This window comes from Cricetulus griseus, chromosome 2 (assembly GCF_003668045.3).
Source record: "Cricetulus griseus strain 17A/GY chromosome 2, alternate assembly CriGri-PICRH-1.0, whole genome shotgun sequence".
NCBI lineage: Eukaryota > Metazoa > Chordata > Mammalia > Rodentia > Cricetidae > Cricetulus > Cricetulus griseus.
The window spans coordinates 293,510,517-293,538,132 of record NC_048595.1 but is presented as its reverse complement, the minus strand read 5'-3'; the positions used below and the strand labels follow the sequence as shown (position 1 = coordinate 293,538,132).

The 27,616-nt window shown below is 46.0% G+C and overlaps 1 protein-coding gene across 2 annotated transcripts in view; it reads right to left on the bottom strand.

Moving 5' to 3' along the window:
* Window positions 1-1,972: 1,972 nt before the first annotated feature.
* Smoc2 (SPARC related modular calcium binding 2) overlaps window positions 1,973-27,616 on the bottom strand; it is a 126,172-nt gene continuing 100,528 nt past the window's right edge. For both annotated transcript variants that reach the window (XM_027401161.2, XM_027401162.2), the window contains exons 9-13: window positions 26,385-26,467; window positions 8,183-8,285; window positions 5,877-6,151; window positions 3,860-3,897; window positions 1,973-1,990 (exon numbers count right to left, since the gene is read on the bottom strand). In XM_027401161.2, coding sequence (XP_027256962.1) covers window positions 1,973-1,990; window positions 3,860-3,897; window positions 5,877-6,151; window positions 8,183-8,285; window positions 26,385-26,467 — 517 coding nt within the window. The remainder of the gene's footprint in view (window positions 1,991-3,859; window positions 3,898-5,876; window positions 6,152-8,182; window positions 8,286-26,384; window positions 26,468-27,616) is intronic.

Genomic DNA, 27,616 nt, shown 5'->3' with positions numbered 1-27,616 from the left:
AGCTTTAATAAAACAAGGCACGGTTTTGTTGCTACTGTCATCTCCAGAATGTCTGCCACAGGAGAAGTATGGAGCAGGTGGTATTAGTCTGTCCTGGGGCTGGATCATTGCAGTGAAGGAAGAGGAACTTCCAATGCATCACACAGGGCAGACTGAAGCATCTGCAACTATTAACTCACATGTCCCACCTGCCTTGGGGAATGTGCCAACACTCCTGTCCTAGAGGAGAAAACCTGGCGTTCAGAAAAGTTGAGCAACATGTCCCAAATCCACAACCTCAATAGGCAAAGTCAGATCCAAATCTGCTGGACCAGCAACCACACCTTTGGCTTCAACTAGTGGACACTTTTTAAAGTAAGCAATTATGAAGAACTGTAGAGATGACTCGGTGGTTAAGAGCACTATAAGCAGAGGATCCAGGTTTACTGTCCAGCTCCTCCATGGCAGCTCATAACTGTTCATAACTGTAGTTCCAGGAGATATGATGCCCTCTTCTGATCTCTGTGGGAACCAGAGATGTAAGAGGTGCATAGACATACACTCAGGCAAGACACTCACACACATAAAATAATCTGAAAAATAGTTTTAAACAGTAAGCAATCATGAAATGATGAAAAGAAGACTGATTTAGTTTTAATAGCATATTTAATCTAGTAAAAATGATTAAATTCAGGGTTCAGAAGTACAAAAGACTATCCAAAACAGTTGGGATCATACTTTTTTTTTTGTAGACAATGTTGACATGCGCATGAGTTGGTCAGTTCTTACCTCTACATAGATCGACTGAGTAAAAGCCTTCTGGAGTGTGTGTGCACATCCACAGGTCCACAATGAGAGGCTGGGGGCCATGAACAGTTTTCCATATAGAACTCGATGTGAGAAGATTGCCCCAGTTCTCCCCCATCTGTATTTGTTTCTTGAGAGCAGTGAGTACAGACTGACCAAGAGTCCGGGTCTGACGATGGCAGCCAGCCATACACACAGGTCAGGCCAGTCTCCCACAGCGTGGACATCCAGTTCCTAACTCATCCCATAAGGGCCTTGGATGAATCCCTCATACCCTGGAGTCCTCCAAAGAGTGACAGTGACATTCTTAGCTGCCTGTTGTTCAGTACTCTTGGGGTGATGTAGTCTAGCTGTGTCTTCCTCGGTGTGTGGTCCAGGATCTCTGCAGATGACATTGTTCCCTTCCAGGGGACCCTGGGGAGGGCTCACAGTAGGATCGAACAGGCATTTAGAAGAGAGGCAGGTGAACTGGTTACTGAGCCAGTGGGGTGGAGAGAGTCTGCCAGAGTTAGGTTTGCTCTCTGAAGGAGAACTCTGGCTGTCTGCCCACTCAGCTCCCTGGAGATTTAACAGTAGGATTGGCTCAAGCAGAGGCAAAACTCAAGCAGAAGTTCAGACTGGAGTCTGACAGAGTCTGACAGCATGGCCTCAACTAGAGGCTACTAGAGGCTAAGCCTTTGCTCAAGCTAGTGCCTGTGTGACCCATGGTGTTGAGTGACATCTCTAGACAGCAAAACATCATGGAACCGGCAACCATCGACAGGTGACCATGCATGTAAACTGCATGGCCCTGACAACTTCTAAGGATATGATAGTCTTCTGGCTTGCATCAAGAACTCTGGGAGCAAGCCAACAGAGACTGCAGGCAGAGGAAAGGGCCAGGGTATAAACCAGGCCCTCCACAAAGGCACAAGGAAGTGAAGTTGAAATGCATTCAAAACCCATCCCCACCAGCACAGATCTTTAAGGTCAAACAAGGACACATACATTGTATGTGATTAATTTCCCGAAGCCAGCCTTCCATTTTCACAGATCAAAACAGTCTGTTTAAATATCTCATTTCTACAAAGTGAATTTACATTTAAAGTACAAAGTGCAAATACTATATGTTTTTTTTTCCTTTTTAATAGCTCTTTGTTGAGGGAAATTCCCACATGTCTAGGAACTGCCTTGGATAGTCAGCCGTTCATCCTTGTCTCCTGGGCTGGAGGGAAAAAAAAAGACAACCTTATGAAGACGCTTGTGTCTCCCTCCTTCCCTCTGTGCAGACCAAGTTGGATTCCAGAAGTAGACCTACTAGCTCTGAGGGAAACCAGACAGGAAAGGACAGAGTGGCTTAGAGTTAAGGTCGAGTGGGCGTGTTGTGTAGGAAGTGTTTTCTTCCCTTGAAATTGTCAGGAAAGTACATCACCTGCTAAAAGCTGCATTGGCTTCAGATATTGTAAATGAACTACTAGAACAGGGTAGCCACAACCTAGCCGCCGCCACCACCACCATGGACAGTCATATACCATTTAAGAACTTCCCTTTCATCTTTCTATTTACTCTTTTACCTGAGAGGGAACACAGCTTGCATTTGTGTTTATAGAAGGGGTCTTTTGCTGTCTCTCACCACGCAGACTTTCAAGGGAAGTCATTTAGATGAAAAAAAAAGCAAAGCACCCATCTTTTTTTTTTTTTTTTTTGGACAAGTACAGCAATCTTCACAAATGCAAGTTGATTTTCTTATTTGATACTTAAAGTACTAAACTTTAATATTTAGGCTGTCTTTCCTCCCTTCTAATAGCACCATGAGTAGGTGAATAACTCCCATGAAAGTTTTGTCTTAATTAGTTACAGATAAAGGTAGTCTTTGGATATATTGCAGTTTTATTGAAGATGACCAGAACTATTGGGGAAGAGGGTCGTTCTTGGCACTCATATGCAGCACCCAGAGTGCACAGCTCTGATCCTTGATGATCAAGTATGAAGCTGCCTAGAAAAATATGTCACTTTCTGATCCCTGGCTCACTGACCCCACACCATTCCATACAGTGATAATGGTGGGGATTTACTCCAGGCATTGGGTTACTATAAGAAAGATGGAGAAACTGCACTGTTCTTTCTGTCTTTTTCTGGAATAATGCTGAAGTGGAAGGTTTGGGGTTTTTTTTTGAGTGGGGGTATTTAAGATTGCATGGTACATGTGTGCCAATAGTCACCATTAGCTAGAGCAAACAGCCCCTGGGAAGCCTTTGGAGGCAGCTGGGTAATTGCTATCAGACCTGCCCCCTTTGTGAGTGTAAGTGATTTGCAGTGTGGCTGGAAAAGTTAAAACCATAAACATTTACTAAACAAAGGAAAATGAATTACACGTCTTTCCTAATGAAATGGCTTTCAGTTCCCTCCAAGGTGTGTGCCGGAGGTCCCTGCTTAAAACCCACATCACACAGTGAGCCTCAGCCCGGCATCAAACAGGTGCAGCCAAAGCAAACAGCTAACATACCAGAGTCATAGAGAACACAGTTTGCCTGGCTTTGGGAAAGAACCCTGGAAAGTGTCCCCACTTAGGCTGTGGCTGGGATGTGGGGACCACAACTGTGCCCTTTAATTGCACATCTAGAAATGTGGCCGCTGAAACACAAATGTTTATTAACACAGCAGGGAACTGAAAATCTCTTTGGGAGCCCAGCTTCTGCCTCTTTAGGTCTCCAGGTGAGTGGTCTATTTGAGGGGCACCCAAGAGTGTCTCCTGTACCAGCCATCTCAATATATAAGGAAAAAACAGCAAACACCAGCTTACCTAATCATTTCCTCCACACAGACTCAGAAACCCATCTTTAAATGAGCAAATTAATTAGAATGTCAAATAATCAAAAAAAAAAAAAGAGCAGAATCTTTAAATTGAAGATTTAGAAGTCAGTGATTGAAGGCAGAATTTGGCAAAGAGGTTTCTTTGCTCCAAATGCTCTCAGGTGTTGCCGCCTCAGCTGAGCTGTCTGGTTTCCCTGAGGGTAGTATTGCCCCTTAACCTACATGATATTTTCTTGTATAAACCGTAATATGGTAAAGTCTGCAACACAGACATACTCACCTGTCTATTAGACGAACTTTCGGCATTTCCTCTGGGGGCTGGGAGGGGGAAAGACATTATTGCTAGTCAAATACTGCTTTGTTAACGACAGGCTCAACAACATCAGTTGGCAGACTTGGTCAAATGGCAATGTACCCATAGGGACCCTGAGCCTAGATTTGGAAGAACGGGTTTTTAAATCACCACAGAGACACTGTCAAATGACATAATGTCCTACTCCAGCATTAGAAAGCCTGTTTTACCCCAAATCCTAAACATGGGTTCACCAGACACAAAGAGTGGTCTTCCAGAACTTTCCAAGAAAGGCATGGAGCCTAAGCTGCATACCCCCCCACACACACACATTCTATTCATTTAAATATTTTAGTTCAGTACTAAAATTAGAAAATATTAGCTTTGACTCATTTTACCAAAATCTTCACCTGAAATCACAGCTGAGGAACAGGTGCTGTTTGTTCTTGGCTTGGAGACTGGGAGTGGGGATTCTGTTCCTTTTCCCAGTGAGGCACCCACTCTTGTGGTACAGACCCTCTACCTCAGGTGCCCCCTGCCTTACTCTGGTCTCTGCTCAGAGTTCTGCCTCTCACCTGGCCACAGTCCCTCCTTGGACAGGGTCTATGTGGTCCCCAAACCTTCCTTCCTACTTTGTCAGGGTCCTCTCTCACCCCCATGAGCTCCTTTATTCTCTCCTGGCCATGGACAGTTGCTGTCTATCCCCAGTGAGCTAGCCTCATCTCCCTTCTCTCTCCCTTTTCACTGTTAGTCGCAAGATAGTATTAGATGATGTGTTCCCTGGTGGCCCACAAGTACACATAGGCCAGAATACCAGATGACCCTGTCTCCTCAGTCCAGATGCTACCTCCAACCATAGGGACTCATGGGAGTTTGAATAGGTGACTCTACTTCCCCTTAACTGTAGTCTTGACCATTTCTTCCCAGGACCAGGTAGCCCCCCATCTAGAGCTGCTCTGGGGTCTCCCAATGTCCCATCTATGGTCCCTTCTTGCAGGCCAGCACCTGCACTAGCTCTGCCTCCAAAGCCTGCTGTGAGTTCATGATTCCCAGAAGTCCTCTGTCCCATGCAGATGTCTCCCTCATTCCAAGAAATGTGCTGACCCCAGTTGTCCTTTAGGAGACATTCCAACTGTGATCTGCACCATGTAGCTTCCTGAAAGGCAAAACACCACCTCTCTCTCTCTCTCTCTCTCTCTCTCTCTCTCTCTCTCTCTCTCTCTCTCTCTCTCTGTGTGTGTGTGTGTGTGTGTGTGTGTGTGTGTGTGTGTGTGTGTGTGTGTGCCCCCACTACATGCCATGGGTACATTATGTAACTAAATCAGGGTCCAGGCTAGATTTCTATCATTGAGAGGTGATTTTTGCTAATTTCTGGGAAGATGGCTCTTGGTTTTAAAGATGGCTATCCAAATTCCCTTCAGCCAATTACTGTAATGCTCTTCTGGCCAAAGCCACACTACTCAGAGGTGAAGCTAGCCACCAAATCACAGAATTAAATGTCAGGACCATAAGCTCCATCCCGCCTGGGATTCCCTCCACTCCTGTAACATTTGGTGACTTAAGCCAGGCCCCACAGAGACACATATCCAACTTCGAAGCCAGCTAAATCCACGGGGAGAAGTGATCTCCTAGAGGTTATTATTTTACTGCCCCTAACTTGGCCTGAATGTTCCAGTGGAGTCTGTGGACTGTGATGGTCAGTTATTGACAATGGTTCTGAAACCAGGAGCTGAGGCATGTTTAACAGTTAGCCACTGTGATTAGAAGAGTAGCTGGTTTGGCTTCAGAGCTATACTCATTCACTTTCCTGGGACTTGCTGCTCTCTTGACCAGGTGACAGACTGCTGACTACCTGTTGTCACTTCTATATGGGGGACAACAACCAATGGCATACCATGTTTCTCCTATATGACAAACGGTAAGGCAACCTATTAAATCCAGGAAGCAATCCCATAGACATGAGCCCCCAACATGATCAAAGTCAGAGTAGTGAAGTAAGACTTACTGTGGCGCTTCCTGGTGTTGGCTTTACCCTCCTCTCTGGTGACACCCAAGCAACCCATCAGCTCCTGCACAGTAATGGACTTGTCGTTGTTCACATCACAGTATTCCACAAACTTCTTCACACACTTTTTGGGCTTGGATTTCTTCCGAAGGAACCTCTTAAAGGGCTTGATCTCCTTCTTGCCAATGTCCCCGCTAGCGTTCTTATCAAGGAGCTTGAAGTACCAATGCACAACCCTCTCCTCCAGGGTGTGGCTGGGGTCTGGCTCTGATAACCTACAGGGGAGATGACCATGTCAGGCAGAAAGAAGTCTGAAGCTGTTGTACCCCTGGCTCTGGCTCCCTTTCCCTATGTCCCCAGGTCAGTACTTGATACAGTCACTCTCAAATACAAGACAGGGGAGTAATCTTCAATGGCTCAGCCAGTGCGTTCAGAACCAGGGACACCACAGCAAGTTTGTGCACTGTGGTTATTCAATTGGTTGAGGTCTTGCAACACAAAGGTCGCTGTCCTGAGACCTGGGTTCCCTTAGGCCAATAGGTGGGCTCAGAAACCAGCATCCACCAAGGGCACCTAATGAAATCATTTCTCATGTAAGATATACTTAAATAAGAAAAGTTAATGGAAGGTGACATAAAAAAAAATTTAAGTTGTAACTAGACAGTTTCCTTTGTAGTTTTTTTTTTAAAGCTGGACATTCTAAGATACAGGTAAGTCAGGCTGTGAGTCAGACCTTGAAGCTGTGTGGTGACAATGCTCACCTGTCACCTGAGGAGCTCTGTGGACCCCACTGTCCACAGATTTAGATGATCATTCCTCCCTGAGAGTGCAAACATGGCAAGCAGATACTGACAGCCCGCAGGGACTGAGCTCCCTGGCACTATCCTGGGTCAGGCACTCGGAGGGCATGTCAGTCACCTCATGGTATGAAATATAAAGTTGAAATTTAGGTAACTTATTTTGCCTTAGCTTATCATCTAATTATGACATTTCACCTTGGTATTGTCTTCTTCCCTTCACCTTCTTTAGCAAAAGAATGGCAATGTGAAGGGCCTTTTGCTAAGGAGACTTCATGCATTAGACAGCCAGGAGCTTGCTGGAGGGTGGGATAGAAACCAGTATTTACAGGAAGATAAAAACCTTAAAATAAAAATGGCTTTTAAAAATACAATGAGATAATGTGAACACATGGGGTGAATTTATGTGTTGACGTGCCACAGCTGTTTGAAGATGGAGGTTTCGGTCCTGCCTGTTCCCACAGCTGCTTTGCCCCAAATAAACACACAAAGGCTCCCCACAACCCAAGAGAGTGCAAGCCAGTTCCCCCTCTCCCTTAATGGGTCAGATCTGCACCTGAAACCACGCCCAAAGGGTGTGGCCACTACTACAAGTTCACTGGCAAGGCAAGATGCCACTACAGCTGTTGACCTGGAGAACTCCATCACCCTGTACTGTGACAGGCACTGCGGATTCTAACACGATACAAAACTCAAGCCTTGATGTGTCTACAGTGTGCACAAGGAGAGTATCTCTAGGGCAGAACCATATCGGTAGGATCAATGGCCATGAGTTGTACACTTGAACTTTGATAAGAAGATAAGCCTCATGTGCCATGTAGGTTTCAACAGTAAATAAGTCACAGCACTTGGGAGGCAAAGGCAGGCAGATCTCTGAGTCTGAGGCCAGTCTGGTCTACAGAGTGAGTTCCAAGACAGCCATGGCTACACAGAGAAACCGTGTCTTGAAAACAAAACAAACTTTTTTTTTGTTTCAGAATTCCAAAATATTTAAAACTCCATAGATTGCCAGGCATTGGTGGCACATGCCTTTAATCCCAGCACTCGGGAGGCAGAGGCAGGCAGATCTCTGTGAGTTCAAGGCCAGCCTGGTCTCCAGAGAGAGTGCTAGAATAGGCTCCAAAGCTACACAGAGAAACCCTGTCTCGAAAACAAACACACACACACACACACACACACACACACACACACACACATACACACACACACACACACACACACAAAAAAAAAAAAAAAAAAAAACTCCATAGATAACTCAATTTCAACCTATATATCCACGCAAAGCAAGTGCGTTCCCATTCTTAGCCCTCCCTGGACCCCAGGGGGCCCTGAAAAGTGGGGGCTGTTCCCAAGTGTCTTCTGGTCTAGAGGGGCTCCTTTCTTCTAACTACATCCTAGTGAACTGCCTGGTCTCACTTGGCCACTGGCCAGGAGGACTCAGCTTTCCAGATCCCTTCAAATTCCTGGGCTTCTGGCCAGCATATTGCTCTGCAGCAGGACACAGCATACCTGCCAGAAGAGGAAGAGGGGTCGGAGACGGCATGAACCATGTCTGTGGAGAGTGCATCCAGGACACTTGTCAGAAACTCGTGCTTTTTGGCACCAGGACAACCTGGAAAAAAAAAATGCACATTTTTTCCCTCTGTTAGTGGAATCCATAAAGTATAACAGATTTTTCAGTGCAATGGAAAAAAAAAAAGATTTGGCATTCAGAAGTTAGTATGTTAGACTGCTTCGTATGAATGAGATGATTTGATGCAGACACTTTGTATAAATGTCACTGGCACTCTGCAGACTCGGGCACTTGGTAATTCATAGGTGAGGACCTTAACTCACAGCAACTATTAACCATGGTATTCAGCATTTGTTGAATTGTGACATGAAATGGAGATCTCAGGCTTTAGCTGCTTGTTGGTCTCTGAAGCCACAACACAAACATGTATGGGTAATCCCTTTGTTACATGTGACTCTTGGAAACATCAGGAAACACCAAGTTCTCCCGACTGGGATCCACATAGGGAGATCTAACCAAGGCTAGTGATCTAACCACCAAGACAGGTCTCCTGGAACCCCACATCTGGTTAGAAGCAATCTTTGGAAGATGTGTGGTTGCCTCCTTAGAGGAAGATCAGATCCAGAACATCAGCTCAACACATATCAAGTAAAAAGGGAAAGGGAGTTCACACCCTTGAGCCCCAGACCTGACTATGTAGGATCACTGGGCCCAGGAATAAATCACTAATTCTTCCATCTAAAGCTCAATTTTCCACAGAGCACTTCCCATGCATGGTACCTCTTCTTCACCAGCTTCCTTTTATTCAGCCCCACTTTGGGATCACTGGACTCTTCTCTATCAAGCCTACCCTGAGTTGTGGTGGCTACACAGAGAGACTAGCATGCTGATGTGGTTAAAGACACTCTGGTTTCATGGTTTTCCTTTTGGACACCTGGGTTTTTGTTACTATGATTCAAGTAAATGCTCGCTGCCTGTGGCAAGGATCTGTGGAGGTCTGTTTCGACTTATTAAACATTGTAGCAAAAAACAGATGTGAGCCTTTCATAGAGTGTGTGGAACTTGAGAGCAGAAAGACTGTGTATCTATCTCTTCTGTGCCCAATTAAAAGAATGGATTACGATCTATAGGAAAAGCCATAACCACTGGGCGGAGGTCTCTGAGAAAATGTCCTGTATCCCCTGAGGCATTCCCCTGTAAGGAAACAGAAGCTTGAGGTGGCAGAGGCTGAGGGTGGAAGCTGTCCCTGATGGACAACTAGAGATGACACCATCATCAATGGAAACAGAGGGCAGAAAAGATGTAGCAGGCCCATCTGACATGTTTCCCAAGTGCCAGCCTTATAGCCAGCTGACCCAAGATAACTACAAGGTAGAAGGCATCCTGAGGGAGTGTAGTAGACCTGTGCAAAACCCTGAGGTGCACCCATGAGCTCTGGGGCTTAGCCTCAAGAGACTCAGACGGTAATGTGGAGAAGGTAGCCACTGGTCATATTCACTCAGAGAATTCCATTGAGGAGACTCAGATGGTAATGTGAAGAAGCAGGGGTTTGTCACAATCAAAATCAAGCAAGATCCTTACTTGGGGTGGATGCCTTGGTATGAAGTCCTTATTTCATTTTGCTGGAGGTAACTTTGATGGCCATTTACTTTAGACTCTGGCACCTATGGATGTTATAGTTTTAGGGCTATCAACAATGGAAAAGGAACACTGTGTCATCTCCAAAGAGGGGAGAAGGAAGGACAATTGGTGGGATTGGCTGGAATGAGGGCTGGAAGGCACTTACAGGCAATCTGAGTTGGGAGAGTGAGGGGGTGTCCCCTGGACATACTAGTTCAGGTTCAGACCACTAGTGCAGATGTGAGAAAGACAGTCACAGGAAGGGCCAGAGATGCCTGTAGGTCATAAGTGTCACCATGTGTTGCCTTTCTCACCAAGTACCTTGATCTGACTGCTCCCTGACAGAACCTGATAGCCTGGGCAATGTTGCTTCTGAGACACATCATGGACTGCAGTATACATACGTTTGTTTCCAAGGGCCAGGACAAACAGATGAGAAACTGGAGTGGCCAGAAGAGAAAGTTAAAACAACCCATTGCTCTTGAAGGTGATGCCTCACCATACATGAAATAAAGCTGCATCATGGTGCTGAAAGTGTGTCACCAGGGAGATGCAGTCTGGCAAGCATCCAAGAGGACTGACCTGGCTTGAGATAAAAGGGCAGTAGCCCCACATGGCCTCACAGCAGTCTGGTGTTGTAGGCAGAAACCTCTGAGCTCTGCAGATATGGGTTCCCATTCCTACAATCTTAGCCTGTCCAATAGCTCACGAACAGTGAGCCCTTGGGTTCCTCTGCAACTTTAAGTCTCTATCCAGACACAGGCTGACAGGAAACATAAGATCAGTGGGTAATGCTTCATGCTTCTCCTCTTGATCAGCTGCCTGCCTTGGGGACTGATGGCTTCCAGGAATACTGGTGCTCCAGGGTGAGTGTCAGAATTAGGTATGTGGGTCTTGATGTAACAGGAAAGTCACTTTACTTAGAGCTTGCGCTGCTAGAAGGATGTTCTCCAAGTAAATGCAGAGTTGAGTGAGTTCAGAAGTCCTTGACCCCATAGTCACTTCTCCAAACAACTCATAGTCAATGCCTTAAAAAAGTCACTTTTAAAAAATCTTTCAAAACAAATATGTTCTGCACTCCCTATGAAACATTCTCATTAAAAAAAAAAAAACAGGCTTCTTTTATTTAAAAACTACTGATTTCAGTAATTTTGCTTATGCTTACGATTTTCCTCCAGCATGGATTTATCCATGTTCATGATGACTCCCTTGATTGCAGGGCAAGCATCCTCTACAGATCATCACAATGAATTTACACTTTCTCCCAGTGACCTACATGGCATGCCTGGCTACCGCAAGGAAACCTCACACAGAGGCAATGAAGGCAAAGAGCAGTTTATGGAGAGAAGAGGTTGTGAAATCCTAATCTGGGTCTGTACCCATGCTGGCTAGACACGACAAAGGTGTTAGCCCCAGGCCAATAAAACACTGTGAGATTGGGGCCAGCCATCTGGGTAAACACCCAAGCCTTGAGTTGCTTATTTCAGAGACCTCATGAGTGTGATGTAGTTTGCATTTTGGGCTTGTTGACTCTTGCTGAGTCTAGTTTAAATTGTATCATTGCTACCAATTGAACTGGACAGACAGCCAAAATGTCTGTCTCTCTATAATGACTTTTCAGTAAGGAACTGGCAGGGTGCTGTTTTCTTTAAGCTTAGAGTTTCCTTGAGCATTCTTGAACAAGAACTTCCAAGGACTAACAGATCTGGGGCATGGTGGTATTGTGATGCTAGCAGAGGTCAGATCGTAGCACCCAGCTCATGGCACAAAGCGTTACACTTGATGTTTGAACCCACTTCAACACACAGTTTCTCCTAACTACCATGCCAGCCTTGGTCACTCTAAAGCCTTGCAAAATTGATGAATCTGTTCATACTGAGAAAGAGAGACACATAAAGACACAAAAAGATAGAGGCTTGGCACTTACACCAACTTAGTGAAAACCTGAAAGTGGTTGGTCTAGGAAACCATGACCAGACTGAACTGGAGGAGGCCAGTGTATGGACCCTGTAATTGAACAAGGATCAAGACCCCTCTGTTCTCCTCACTGCTCCTAAGCCCACAGTGATAGGAATGAGAGACCAGATGTAGCCTCCCTGGACAAACACCCCAGCATGGATGTGGTGGGAGTGGATAGAAGCCCTCAGATGACTTCAAACTCCTTGCTGAGGGGACTGGAGTGAGGAAGGGAAGGGGGGCAACCTTGTGAGCAGGCAAGAGGCTGCTGTGAGCCAAGCCCAGTTAGTACCTTTTCTGTGCCCAAGGAAGATTCCACCACCTAGGATGTGGGGAGTTGGGAAATGGGCTTGGCTGAGGTGCTTGGGACTTTAGCCATTAGTAATGATCCAGGGTCACATGGCCTCTGAAACACGAGGTTGCAGAGATTCCTAGAATGTAGTAACTGTTCCAGAATAACTTGCATCTCCTCCTTGTGTTGCCACAGGCTCATTCAGGGTGATGGGGACCCGTTCCCCATCAATCCTCCGCTGTCTTTCCTTATGCACATATCATACCTTCTTAATGTTTCACCTCAGGCCTATGAAAAGAATCAAAACATAGGCACAGGCAACCAGCAACCACTAATGGACTAGCTTTCAGAGAGCCTCCTGCCATTTGAAAGGCTTGGGAGAAGACGACTGAAGGAGACTGTTTTACCATTTCCCTAGGGCATCAAGCCTGGAAGAACAGAGTGAGGGGAGAGTTGTTACTACATTTTCAAGTCACTAAACTCTTCTCTTCTCCTCCAGGCTGTCACTCAAGTGAAAAGACCCAAGCAATTCCAGGACAAGAGTTCAGGAAAGTGGCAAGTTCTCTAAAAAAAATAAAAAGGACTATGCCTGTGTGACCCATTTCTCTGGGACCCAGGCAATGTCTTGTGTGAGTTTTCTGTCTCACACCATATTGCTACACAACCACTTGGATACATAGGAAGCTCTTCTAAGACCACAAGCTCCCAGGCTTTTGGCTCTCTGCACTCTAAATTGGTGGGGCTGGGTTTGTGGTTCATCATTAATGGTGCTGATCCTACTTAGGTGTCCTTCTTGTCTTAATAAATTATTAAGACATCTCATTCTTAATAATCAGCTCAAAGCCTCAGTGTGCTCAGGACATTGTCTCCTTGGTTCCTCTGATGAGGGTTTCCTCCCCATTCCATCCCATACAACACCATTAGCCCATTGCATCCCCACCATGAATCCCATCCACCAGAATACCTCACATGCCAGCTCCAATCTTTATTGGTGAGTAGCTGGGGATGGTGCTGGTTGCCTTTAGAAAACCACACCTAGCTCTATGCGTTTGGATTCTTCCTACCTTAGAAATCTTGGCAAGGAAGACCTGCTGATGGAAGCCACCCAAGCAGTATCCTCACTGCAGAGGAACAAGTTGCTCCAATCTCACTATGATTCACTCAGATCCTGCCCCAGAGAACTCAAAAACAGAGACTCAAGGCTTGCCTGCGGAGTAGAACTGGATGTTCTTACAATGTATGACAACCTAATCAGGCTACTGCATGGAAGGGCTGAGGAAGGGAACCTGGGGGGCAGAGAGGGACAAGCTTCCTACACACAAGAATGCTTCTGTGGCAGCATCAGAGAGAAAGAATATTTGGGTGGACCATGGACTGAAGATGAGAATTCCACCTTAAAACTCAGTGGCCCAGAGCCTTCGACTCTGTTCTCAGACTCCACTGCTCACTTAGTGGTGTGTCTGCTCAGTGAAGGTCAGAACAATCTGTCTCATTTCCTGATGCCTGCCTGGTTCCCCAGGGCTGTAGTAAGGAAAGTGTTGTTAATGTAAAAGGTGCTATTTGGCTGCAGGGATTCCTTCCTGTGGAAACTCGCCAGATGGTCCATATATCGCAAACTGAAATTTCCCAGGTAACAGCTGGCCTATTTAATTAAATCTTTGAAGCCCAGAGTTCGAGCAGCCCATGTACTGGAGGAGCCCCAATGCTCCGACAACCATGTGTGGGATGTCAAAGCTGTCCCATACAATGGAGGGCTAATCACAAAAGGATAAGGGCTGGAGACCTGCTCATCTTGATTATTTGTGTTCAAGAAGAATCAAAAGCAGACAGTGGATACAAAGTGCACACGTCAGAGAATATGAAGTCAAGACCAGAGATGAATCTTGGTGATGGAGTGAGTACATCCTGGTGGCCAGGAGAAGGGACAAAGTTAAGCACCATGCACAAGTACAAGGGAGGTAACAAGGTGAGAATACACTGTGCTAGCCACCCAGGACAGCCCTTCCAAAGTAGCAGAGCTGCCAAGAGAACCTTCATCAAGGAAGAAGAGTTCTTTTGTTGTTGGTGTGTGTGTGTGTGTGTGTGTGTGTGTGTGTGTGTGTGTGTGTGTGTGTGTGTGTTTTTTAAAGACCTGGCTGGCACCTCCTCACCATCTGGCCAACTGTGAGACTGGACCCTCTGTCCTAGGTCTTTTCTGGCCTGTACACTCAGCAATGCGATAGCATATACCCAAACCTGGACATCAGGCATAGGATGCAGTGAAAGTCATCTGCAGCAGCAAGTACCTGGATGGGGGCCAGTGCTGGTAGGATGCCACGTGAGCCGAAGATGTGAGAGGGTACTAGGAAGAGCAGAGTACTACAAGAAGTTTTGTTTTGTTTTTTAACCAAAGCCTCCACTCATCTACGCCCTATGGAAACCTTGTGAAAAAAGCCAGTCAGAGTAGAGAGTGAGGATGTAGGTAAAGGGATATGATACAAATGAAGGGGTAATTCATCCTGGCTAATTGCTGCTGGCTTTGCGTTTGCGAGCAGACTCTCTTGGAATTCCCCCCCCCCATTATCTCCTACAGACTTTCCCCGGCCCTACTCCACACTCCATTACCTAGACTGTCACACACCTACTCACTGCTTTAGGTCCGTTCTGAACCACATGTTGTCACCTCATGCTTCCATGCTTATTTATATTTATAGGCTATGTTAATAACTTGAATGGCTTTCCAGACCCCTAGAGTTTTATTTGGGAAGCAGCCACTGCATGGAGAAACTGGAAGCTACCGTTTTCCTTTCATTAATGTTTACACCATCACCAGGCTCTCTGTTTTCTCGGTGAAAATATGGCACAGCCTGCAGGATCTTGGCACATGTGCCTCATGTCTGCTTCACACCCTGTCCTGGTAGGCTGGTCATCAGTCACGGAGTCCCAGATGCAGCAGGACCTGGGTACACCTGCTCCAGACAAGCACCGTGAGTGTGGAGCGACGGAGACTGGCTTCTGTATGTGCGAGGAACATTCTCAGCCTTTTCTGTACCTGGCTTGGATCACACTGAGCAGTACTGGTATCACCGGGCTCTGTACTCTCATCAGCTTGTCATCAGAACAGACTCCCCTCCTCGGCATTCCTGTCACAGGAGCAGCACCAATCACTGGGTCTGGCGAAAATGACTGTGTGGTGGGCCAGTGTATTCTCCGTATCTCTTATTTTAAACTGCAGCAATAGTGCAGAGGCCTGGTGAGCTCAGACCATGGGCCTGACAAGAATGTTGAGAGTCTGGGTTGGTCTGACAACAGGGCTCCAGTCATGACAACTTCAGTGTTAGGATGAGTGTCCTGTAGCCTTTTCACAGCCACAAATGACAGCAAGAGAGCATCACAGACAAAGAGGACAAGCTTACAACACGGCTCAACTTCCCCAGTCTTGTGTCTGCTCAGGTTCTGTAATGGACCAGGCATAAGGTGCAGCCAGTGCAGCTGGTCCCAGGCTTCCCTCATCCATAGGTGTTCCCAAGCAGCATGCTGAACTCTTGATGGCCTGGAGAAGTATTCCCTTAAGCGAGTGTCTGAAGCAACATACTACCTGTTTGTTGGCTCTGGGTCATTTGCTTCTTAATGGAGGGGTGAGTTAGAGATGGGGTGTACACCTGGAAGATGAGGATATGCAGACAGGTAGAGTGGATAGGTGTGAATGGCCTGCATGGGTTGCAATTGGTGGGGACATGCACACACTGTTTGTACGGGTTCTGGGCCCAGCTATTGACGGCTTCAAAAAAAAAAAAAAAACTGGGATTCTGAAGACGGTGCATAAACTGGGCATTTGCTACCAAGTTGAAGAACACACTATTTACTTTTAATATGTAAAGAATGAAGACTGAACAATAAAATTATCAAGAGCCAATGCCAAGGTAAAAGACCCAGAGTCCTAAGGGCAACAAGATGTGGCTGAGCATAACCTTCAGAGCATGACATTCCTGTTGGGCCACATAACATCTAGCTAACCCCTCTGTGATGGGGAATGTTCTTCTGTATATGTGTTTCTTTTATTGGTTGATGAATAAAACACCGATTGGCCACTAACCAGACAGGAAAATAGGCAGGGCTAGGAGACGAGGAGAATGCTGGGAAGAGAGGCACCGAGAGAGAAGCCATGTATTGAAGGAAGGAGTAACAAGTTTGGATCCTTCTTTGTTAAGATAAGACCACGTGGAAATACTTAGATTAATATACATAACTAGCCAGTAAGAAGCACTAGCCATTGGCCAACAGTTTAATAATTAATATGTCTCTGTGTGCTTATTTGGGGCCGAGGGGTGGCAGGAACGGGGCACGACCTCTTGGACAGAAACCTCCAGTTACACCTCTGTCCTGGTCTCCATGTGTCCTGCAGAGCACAAGCATGGTACAAGCTAGGAATTCTCTGGACTCAAGGTCAGCTCAGCATTCCCAGTCCTTAGCAGCTGAGGAACTGACTCAGGTCACTCCGTGAAGGTCTCAGAACTCAAACATCCTCACGATGCACCCGAATGGTTGTTTATGAATGTAAATTATGAATATAAATGTAATTACCCACTTCTCATCTCCAACCATGACAGGGGGTAAAATACAAGTTCCTCAATAGGGCAAGGTCTGAATCTGGAAGTTCCCAACCCCTAAGGGTCTGTCTGAGCACTGTGTATGCCCTTCATCTGCTGCAGAGTCTCCTCCTATTCTGTTTTGCTTTGATAGTTAAAAGGTCACTCCAAGCATAGGAGCTTGTATGGAAACAGAGCAGTGGTGGGAATCTGAGCCTGCTCTTCCTAGGTGCTTCTGGGAAAGACTCATGGTAACTTGTTCTTCATATGCCAAGGCTTCCAGGAATCTCCACGTCATGCCTACATTGTCCTCAGAGAAGGAAGAAACACTGTCCCCTCTGGAGGACCCATGAGTATTTCCCAGAAACTGTCCCATCTGCAACTATAGGTACCAATTCTTAAAGTTTCCTCTTCTCCCTTTTGCTGTGGAGGTTTCAATATAAGAGGCAAAACCACAGGGAAGGGGGGTTGTAGCCCAGGTCCTTGATGATTCTGTGGTCATGAAACAACTCTACTTCTACTGACTTAGAAGAAAGCTATATGGCTTTCCAGATGCCATGCACACAGGCTGTCAGGGCTGGTGCATTCTGGGAAACCCACCTGTGCAAGAAGAGTTGCTGTCTCAAGAATCAAGAGTGATGGTAACAGGCAGCGTGTCATGGCCAGACCAGAGGAGGGGACAGTGATGGAGCTGTGGGTGTTTCTACCTTGGTGTCTGCTTTATTCATCTCATTATTTCAGAAAGAGTTCTCCATTAGAAAAATTGCAGAGATAAAACTCCTGTTGCGTTGAATGAGCAACTTGCCTTGCTTTCCAACTTCCCCCTTGCTGGGGACAGGGAAGGAAGAAAGTGGTTGTTATCTAACAAGATGGTGTTAAGTGGCAGTAAGCCTCTGTGCTGAGCACACAGAGCTGCCCCAGAGGTGTCCTGGCATCATAGGCCCTGAGCTTTGAGCTCCTCTTTGACATTATGGGACCTTGATGACATCAGAGTGAGAACTGTGGTCTAGGGACAAGGGGATCCCACACGCTCAAGAAGCTGCCTAGATAGCAAGGAACAGAGAGAAAAAGATAGACTCCTGGTAGACTCCAGCAGGAACACAGCCTCAGACCATCACCTCAGGAATTCCTGAAAGCCAATTAACACCTAAGGGGCAGCCACTTCACCCTTTGTCAGGGAAAAGGACTCCCTGTAAGACTGCCCTCAGTTTGACACGATGTCAGAAGAGAACTAGAAAAACAATTAAATCCTGTTCTTAGGGAAAAAAATTTCTGGAAATTCCCATGCTCTGCTATTATTATTGACTATAAACCTTGTTTCCTTCCATTTTTGGCTACAGGAGTGTCCTTGTTGCCTGTCACAGGTTTATGCAGGTGGACACTGTAGTCTTGGTCTGGAGAAAGTTATAGAAAGAATATAACCCAGTTTCTGTCACCAGTGGGGCCTTTTCATATCACTGCCTGTTGTGGGAGCTGGGTGTGGCCTGTTTCCACCTCTGGACTTCCTTCAGCAGGTGACTCACCTCCCAATGTCTGTGCCTTCCCTCTGGGGCACCTGACTCGGCACTGTTGGGGATGAGCTGAACTGTTCCTATCTTGATGAGTCTGGACAAAAGACTCTAAGAATTTTACCCAAGCATATTCAGTGGAGATTTTAATAAATGCCTGGCCCCCATTCTCTAAGATTTTGTAATAGTTTTTGTTGTTGTTTTGCTTTTGCTTTTTTTTTTTTTTTTTTTTGCCTAAGGACATGGACTGTGGGGCAATGAACCTAAGATCTTGGTGTCCAGGTCCCAGCTCCTAGAAAGCAGAGGTGGCTCTTTCACACCCCGAACCCTCAGAACTTGCTCCCTCCCCTCCCCTTCTCACTCCCTCTCTCCTCTTTTTCTTTCCTTCTCCCCTTCTCCCTCTCCTCCTCCCTCTCTCTTTCACATGTTCTTGCACACACACACACACACACACACACACACACACACACACACACACACACACACACACACACAATGTTAGAAAGGAACAACTCACAAAAAGAAGGGATAGCATTCTGATCATCTAGATTCAAAGCACAAGGGGACTAAATTGAAAGCTTGATGTCAGAATGAAAAAAAAAAAAAACAATGAAGAGGTTTAGAGGGATGGAAAGGGTGCCAGCAGATGAAACTGACAGTGTCTGAGTGGCTTCAGTCAGTGAAGAGAGCCAGCAGCCAACATGACAAGCTAATGGTGTCACCTTATTGCACCGCTGACCAGCCTGGGGCATGTGATACTTGAAGTCTGTCACGACCCCCTGCAATCCAAATCATTCCAGAAATAAGACCAACTCAGGAGCCATCCAAGAGAGCTAAATGAGATTGGTGAGAATAGTTAGGGCTGGGGCCCACGATAAAACGACAAAAAGTGAAGAAGGTGGAAATGGGGAGTGTGTGGGTCAGTAAACTTTGCCTTAAGAACATGAGGGCTGAGTTTGCTCTCCAGAACCTCTGTAATAAAGCCAGGTGTTGCAGCACATGCTTGTAACCCTAGGACTGGGGAGGTGGAGACAAGTGAATCCCTAAGGCTGGGTGGCCAGGCAGACTAGTCAAATAGGTAAACTTCCAACCAGTGAGAGATACTGTCTCAAAAATCAAAGTGGATGGGACAGCACCTGAGCAGTGATGTCATTCAACTACCTGCCTCGGCAATGTCTCTGGCTGGTACATTCTGCCTAAGTTGTCTACTGAGATTCTTTGAACAGATGATGTATTACAAGGAGCTTTTAACTTGGCTGTGGTTGAGTTTTAGCAAATCTAGATTAGTTTTGGAAAAAGCCTAAATGGATGAAGCGAACTAAGGTCAGAGGGCAGCAATCTGGCCGTTTCTTCCAACTGGGTTATTCTAGATAAATGACCTTAATGAAGAGGCAGGAAATATTTGTAATAGAATAAAGATTGTTTAGCAACAATTAAGCATATTTGGTGCTGTCTGAGGACAGTGTGTTCTCACAAGTTTTGGAGCTGTCACTGACATTCTGTTTATGCTTTTGAATTGTCCAGATGATGCTTCTTCCAGGACTGATGGTGACTTACACTTCATTCTGCCTTGTTTTTTTTTTTTTTTTTTTTTTTTTTGTAAACACTACACTCAAGGCACTGGGGTCAAGTAGCTTCTCACGTATCTGGCCATGTACCTGCCTCAGCAGAGAGATAAACACAATTCTTCTAAGCAGCTACTATGGCTGGTGGAGCACAGCCCAGGACTCATAGGGTTTTCTGTTGAATACGCATCCTGTCGATTTATGTGTTACTGGACACTGGGCCCTAGGCTACTTGGGAAAATCCATGGGTAGCTTGTGAACAAGGTATTTATTATATTAAAGTGTTGGGAAACAAGAAATCAAATCAAAACCAATAGATCTTTAGAATATTTAGATGTTTTTTGAAAGCTGACCATTTTTAAACACCCCCTGTCAGTGTATCTCAGTATTCCTGATTTGGCATCCATTGTGGATGGGGAATGTGTTTGAATTCTGCTGCTGTCTCCAGAACCATGCAGTGCTCTGGGCTGGGCCTGCTCCAGGGATGATGTTTACTGGCAGAGGTGTACCTGCTCCTTCTGGTCTGCCTGATCTCCCTAGTGTCCCACCATGCCAGTATGATTCCTACCCTGCTGTGCAACCTTCCCTGCCCTCCTAACCCCTCCCACAGTTAGGTGCTCTCTAAACATCATGGCACTCCTGTGGATGACATGCTGCAGAGTCATTGGTGTGTTACCACTAATCACAGGTAGTTGCCTAGTTGAGCCTGGTGTTGAGCTATTTACAAGGCTGTGTTTTCACACTTTGGGATGATGTTCACGGTAGTGACAGCAGAACAGTAAACTGAGAAGGTCCATAAAAGCATAGGACACTGTCAAGTGAAGCTGGCCCTGCTGTTTATAAAGCACATACCAGGAGCAGTGTGTGGTCTGAATGCTGCCCTCTTTCTGAGATGAAGTCTATGCCTGTAGGCTGATGAGCCTCTTTTGTCACTAGTAAACACCACAAACCTGGTAGCAGGGATGAGGGATTCTCCCAGGGGCTTGTCTGGGCTTGTCTCCTAGTAGGGTCAGCAACCATGTTCCCCTTAATTTATGAAAACAGTAAATGATCTGTTGATAGGATGCTAGGAGTGCTCACTCTGGGTGTCCTGCACCTTCCAAACCCCTCCCAGTCCTAAGCTTACAGTTCCTGTGCATTCAGCCTTCTTAGAACCCTGTGGGGGAAGGGAGCTCCTCTAGTTCATCAAGTAATGGAGAAAATGTCACAGTTCACGTTCACTCAGGACCTGGTAGCAGTCAGGGACTGATAAATGCAATCTCTGTGTGGCACCTATCACTTAGTTCTCCTCCAGGCTAGTGGGGAAATATCTCTTTCTGTATCCTGTCAATTCATATTTTACTGGGAATACGTCTCATAGTCTTCCCCAAGCCTAGAATTTCTCCTCATTCTCTGAAAAACCAGAAAATAACTATCAATAGAGTGCACTCTTCCAATAAAGATTTCAGTAGGACTTCTGACAAGTAGTACATGGTATTCCTCCTTCAGTCTTCTCCATCGTTTTACTTCAGCCAAATGTTCATGTCTTACAACTCGGTGAAGAAGAAGAGAGACAGAGGAAGAGGAGGAGGAAGGAAGCAAGGAAAGGAAGGAAGGTAGGAAGGAAGGGAGAAAGAAAGAAAGAAAGAAAGAAAGAAAGAAAGAAAGAAAGAAAGAAAGGAAGGAAGGAAGGAAGGAAGGAAGGAAGGAAGGAAGGAAGGAAGGGCTAAACAAAAAGTTTGTTCTCCTTTATCCCTGGTGTCGAGGAGGCTCTTTCCTATAACACACCTGTGAGATGACATCCAGAAGGTCCCCATAGATATGGCTCTCATATTGCACCTCTTCCCAACCACTGGGTTTCTCTGTTCCTGGCTTCTTTCCCTGCTGCTCCTATTCCTAAAGCCTTAGGGAGGAAGGTATGAAGTGAACCTCCTGACTGGCTGGACCTACAAATGTCTTTCCTCATCAGAACCAATTGAATGCCCACTTTTTGCCATCTAGGTGTCTTCTGAAAGACCGTCAATCACATTCATTTACAGGTTTGCCTTCACACTTAGTCATCAAGACCAGTAATCAGAAACTAACATCATGGAGACCCAAGTCTCACCATCAATCATTGCCATTTAGAAAGGACCCTTAGCACATGCAGAAACCATATCCTGGCTTGTGTCACTCACTGACTAGAGCACAAAGTCACCCAACAGTGAAGCCCACATTCACAGAGCATTCTACTGCTTTCAAACTCCTCCCTACCCACCTGGTAGAAGGAGGCTGGCACGGGATGCCTATGTGTGTGTGTGTGGGGGGGGTGGCACAGAGGGACACACACAACTTCACCCATATATTCAAGTTTAGAGGATTATTTCTAAAGCACAGTAGGGGCTGCAGCTCAATTAGTAGAGTTATTGGCTAGCATGCAGGAGGCCTTGGGCTGGCTTCTCCACATGAACCAGGTGAGATGGCACATGTCTGTAATTTTAGAACCCAGGAGGTGAGGCAGGAGGATGGGGAATTCAAGGTGATCCTTCATTACATAACAAGTTCAAGGTCATCATTAGGCTAGATCAGACCCAGTCTCAATTTTTTTTAATGAATCATAAATAAACAAGCATAAAGGCACCTTGTTCTCAGTCAACTCATGTCTGAACTCAGCATTCAATCTGACAGCAGAAATCATGGAAGTTGACATTTAATTTTTTGAAAGAGAACCATTAACACCTTTCACTGTCATGGAAGCCTCTGGCTGTAAAAGGTGATGTCTGCTGGCTGCCCATCCACTGTGCAGGAAAGATAAACACCAACCTCCCCATATGTCATGCAATACCTGGCAAGAATCCATAGCTTAGGGTCTAATTACCTTTGGGAAACAAGCTAAGCTATACCCAGGGCGAGGTGAAGATCATTTTCTGCTGCCTCAGAAAGTCATAATTAATTTTGAAGCAATTTAAAAGAGTGCTAAAATATTGCTTGAGAGGGGTAGAAGGCAACTTGAGGGTTTGTGTTTGAGTCAAAGGTTATAATTACACCTGTAATTGCTGTAGGCTGCCAAGCAGAGAAGACACTCCTGAACCTCTTCCTCCTGTCACTGGGTGAAAAGAGCTCTGAGGTCTAAAGAAGTGGTGAATTTCCAGGGTCAGTTACCCTCCCCACTCCGGAAATGCTCATCCTTTTACAGTCTCATGCCACAGGCAAGGCATGCAGCTCAGTTGGTAGAATGCTTGCCTAACACGAACCAGACCCTGGGTTTAGCCCCCGGCTCTGCCTACCTAAATGAAGTGGCACGGCACACACTTGCAATTGTAGCACTTACAAGGCAGAGGTTGGAGGATCAGAAGTTTAAAGGTCACCCTCAACTGTGAGTTAGATGCCAGTCTAACATGAAGAGTCAGAGGTTCATTCAAACCAAACCAAAACAAAACAAAACTATCTCAACCAAAACAAAAATTAAAAAAAATAAAGAGATTGGTGCTAATTGAAATTGACAAATGTCTCTCAACGCTGGGTTGACAGAAGATAGCAAGAGGAAAAGAAGCGTGATCCCTTATTCTGTCACAGTGGTGGGCTTTGTGATGGAATTGGGGTGCTGGTTCTCACCCAAGGGACTCTCTGAGGTACAGGAAAAAAGCAAAACCAGAAATTCAACACCTTCACCAAGTATCTCAAGCCCCAGGTATATGGGAGCACCCTGGCAGGTGCATGCTGACAGAAGCAAGGGGTGGGCGGGGGTGGGGGTCCCTGGAAGGCAAGTGATGAGGGAAGCACATTCCCAGTTAGGGGGCACATTTCCAGTAAGGGAGCACATTCTCAGTAAGGGGAGCACTACATTCTTCACAAATAGCTCTTTGGGCTCAAGAGAGCACAAGGACAAGAAGAGTGGGGTAGATGGAGTAACAGGGCAGGTACATTGCTTAAAACACCTGTGAGTTCCTTTTAGATCAAAATTTATTTTTAATTACTTGCCTGTGTCTGTCTGTGTGTGGGTATGTGCACATGCGTGCAGGTGCCATTTATGCCCAGGAGTATCAGATTGCCTTGGAGCTGGAGTAACAGACAGTGTGGGTTCTGGGAACTGAAGCTGTGTCCTCAGTAAGAGCAGTAAGTGTTCTTAAGCATGGGTCTACCTCTCTAGCCCCACCCTACCCCCATGAGGGATTTTCATTAGAAGTGGGAAAAAGATAGATTTGCCAAAGAGGGAAAGATGGCTCTGTGCTTCATTTACTTTTCTACTGACCTAGCTTTCTCTCCAGGCTGTAAGACAACCTGACATAGAGACCAATAACATGAAAGAACTTTGAAAAGCCACCTTCTCTCATGTAGCCCACTGCTAAAACGTTGGGCTTCAAAGACTGAGTCATCACTTGCTGTCAATTGCTGTGAGCTACAAAACAGGTGAGGAGTGCAAGCAGTCTTCCCAGCTTGACATGGAAGATGCAGCCAGCAATGCAGAAGGGAGAGCATGTCTTCACAGAAGAAGACTCACCCCTCAGGCTGTGTGCCACATGAAATATCACCTACCCAGGGGATGCTGGGTTACAGCAGAGAAAAAAAAAATCTCCCCCTGACAAAGAAGAGCCTGTATCTTGGAGTTAATTTAAGGCTTTCCTGATTTCTCTCTTAATAAGGATAATAATTTCCAAATAATGAGAGTTATTAAGTGGCTGTGAGCAGCACTCCCCCAAATATCTTGGGACTGCAGAGTAACTGGCCCCTCCAGGGTTTGTTGAGGGATGGTGAGGCAGTGTCTCCACTGTGAGGAGCCATAGTCCTTCCTCCTTATGCCAGCAAGGTGCAGCGACTGCCTTGGCTCTAACAGAGACCTCTTCTACATGCTGAATGCTTGCTCTCAGAGTAAGTTCTTTCCGACTGTCAGACAGGCAAACAATGACACCTGTCATGTTCTCCATAGTGATGGCCATGGGTTCTCACCAAATTTATTACCAACCCAGTCTTTGAAACAAGAGTAGTTGCCACCTAAAGTGTGCAATCCTACTGTGAAAGGAGCACATGGAAGCTTTACTGGACAGTAATACATGCTATTCATAGGGGGAAGGCCACAGTGCTTAGAAGCCATGGGTATGTCTTAATAATAAGTCTTGGGTTCCCCAAGGTAGGCACTGGGGCCAGAGGACATAATGGAGTTCTATAAGATATGATAAGGACTAGTCAAATCCAGCAATCATATTTTTTAAAAACCACATTGTCCACTGATACAAAAGCTTGATTTCAGCCTCCATGCTGGAACAAATTAATAATCCCAGCTCCTGTGAGGTAGAAACAGGAGGACCAGAAATTCAAGGCCATCCTTAACTGCACAGGGAGAAGAAAGCCAACAGACTATACATGAGCAATTACCTCAAAACAAAATCTGATTTTATACTTGTGGGAAAGAACTCTTTAGGCCAGACAGCCTCTGGACCAGCTGAGAGGTCTCTAAGAATATAGCATTCATATTCAAAGGTCCCAGGCAGGGAGTCTTTGACAGATCTGCCTTGAACCTCATCCTCTGTGTCTCAGCCCTGACCCAGGAAGCAGGAAGCAGGAAGAGGAAGCAGGAAGCTATCCACAGAAAAGTACATGATGTCCTGAAGATGTCACCCATGGGTTCCTGAACCTATGTGTGGACAGGGAGTGGGAACCCCCAGGAAGCTTAGGTCTAGATCATGAGAGCAGGAAGTAGGCTACTACTAGCCAGACCATGTGGTCCACACTGGGAGGAGAACGTGGCCTGCTTTCCCATAGCAGGGCTAGACACCTGCTCCTCTGTGGTGAGTAGGGCTTATATGGTACCATTGGTTGGCATGGAAATGTGGATGTTCTGACCTTCTCTTTTTGTCTGTACACAGGAACACAATTCTTTTCTTTCAAAATTACCCTCTCTGTCAATACAGCCCAAACTATGAAGGAAGCACAGAGAATTACTACAGGAGGACTTAGCCTGACCAGAGGAGACCAGACTGGTCCTGTCTGGCATGGAGGACACAACAGAGTAGCAGTCAGAGCCTGGAGTCTCGGACTGAACATTCGTAGTCTATAGGCAGTTAAAGCGAAAACAACCCAACAGAACCAAGCAGCAAGCTTCTTCCAAATATGGTGCTTATGGTATCCAGTTCACTGGTGACATCAGTGTAGGCCTATCTACCAAGGCCCTTGTTCCTCACATGTCATAGGCAGCCACTAGTGTGCCTTTTGAGGAAACTAAACACCTGAGAAGTGTCTTCCAGCAAAAGCTCTGATGCATTGTGAATTTAAATCTACTCTCTGTTTAATCTGAAACAGTCCTTGCAGTTGAGCTCACTTGGTACACAGATGTGTTTGTGTTTACTCAAGCCACTGCCAGCTTGGAACGCCAGTTCAATAAAGAGTGACATCAGGATGCCCGTCCAGAGTAACTGGAGGCCTTGCAGAAACTCCTCAGAGTTTTGTCATGGTGGCTCACGCTGGAGACACTTTCTCTTTCTTCTCATACATATCTGATCTTATACCGGCAGCCCTTTCCACATTGCCAAGTCTGAGTTAGCTCTGAGATCTGCACGTGTCTTACCTGTTTCTTACATGGGCTCCCATGTCTGCTAGCATTCAGGCTCTCAGTGGAGCCACAAGACAGTGTCCACCAGGCCACGGGGAAACAGAAGTGTCAGCTTCCTCATCCCATGCTACATGTGGTCCTGATTGGTCACAGAGCTGCCTGAACGCATGGATGCTGTACTCACCCTGCAGGGACCGGTTCTTGTATAGGTCCCGGGCCTTCGCTGGGTGAGCTCTGGCTGTGTTGTCACACTTGGGCTGCTCATACCTAGGAGCCAAGGGGTAAGAGAGAAAAGAGTGGGAATGAGACCCTGAGTTGGAGTCGTTTCCAGTTTCTCACATCTAACATGTTATGTACAGCTTTAGCCCCAGAATGTTCCACGAGATCCATCCTAGTATCACAGTCCTGTGGTTTAGCTCCTGGGTGGCTTAAGTGAACATTTCTGGATCAACTTACATGCACACACCATAGGACAAAGAGGCCTACAGCTCACCTCACATGGCCAAGCGTTTACCCTTAATCAAGTTCCAGTAGAGTCTTGTCTACTGGTTCCTGAACACCCACCTAACCCATCTTCTGCTTTGTGATTTTATGAAAAGCAGATGTCCTGCTCAGCAGTCTCCTGGAGGGATTTCAAATGCACAGGAGTAAGGATTGTGAGCCTGCATGGGGCAAGGGTTCGGCCACTTGACTATCTTCAGAAAGGAGCCAGAATCAGAACTCAGGGCCCACAGGGATCTACCACTGAAAGACTGGCTAATTCTCAATACAACCCATGGAGCTCCAAAAATTTGTCCAAATGCTTAAGAAGAAAATGGAAGGAAGGAAAGAAGGTGTTATAGGTTCTATCTGTTCTTAGAATGGCTCAGGTCTGCCCATGCCTTCTACCTGGAGGTACTTGTTTCTTCAATGTTTCTGGTCCAAACCCAGATGAACCTCTCTGATAGTGCTCAACAGCTCCTTGAAACTGCCCTTGACCCAGGCCTTTGTGAGTGCTGGAGTAGCATAGAATCCTGTACCTGAGATCACCAACTTCCTCCTTCTGTACCATATACTACTATGGTAATTTGAATATAATTGGCCCCCATAAGCTCACAGGAAGTGATTCTATTGGGAGATGTGGTTTTGTTGGAGTAGGTGTGTCCTTGTTGGAGGAAGTGTGCCATTGTGGCGCTGGGCTTTGAGGTCTCCTATGCTCAAGCTATGCCCAGTGAAGCAGTTCACTTCCTTTTACCTGCAGTTCTAGATGTAGAGATCTCAGCTCCTTCTCCAGCAACACATCTGCCATCTTGCCATGATGATAATGGACTGAACCTCTGAAACTGTAAGCCAGTCCCAATTAAATGTTTTCCTTTATAAGAGTTGCCATGGTTATGGTGTCTCTTCACAGCAATAGAAACCCTAACTAAGATAACC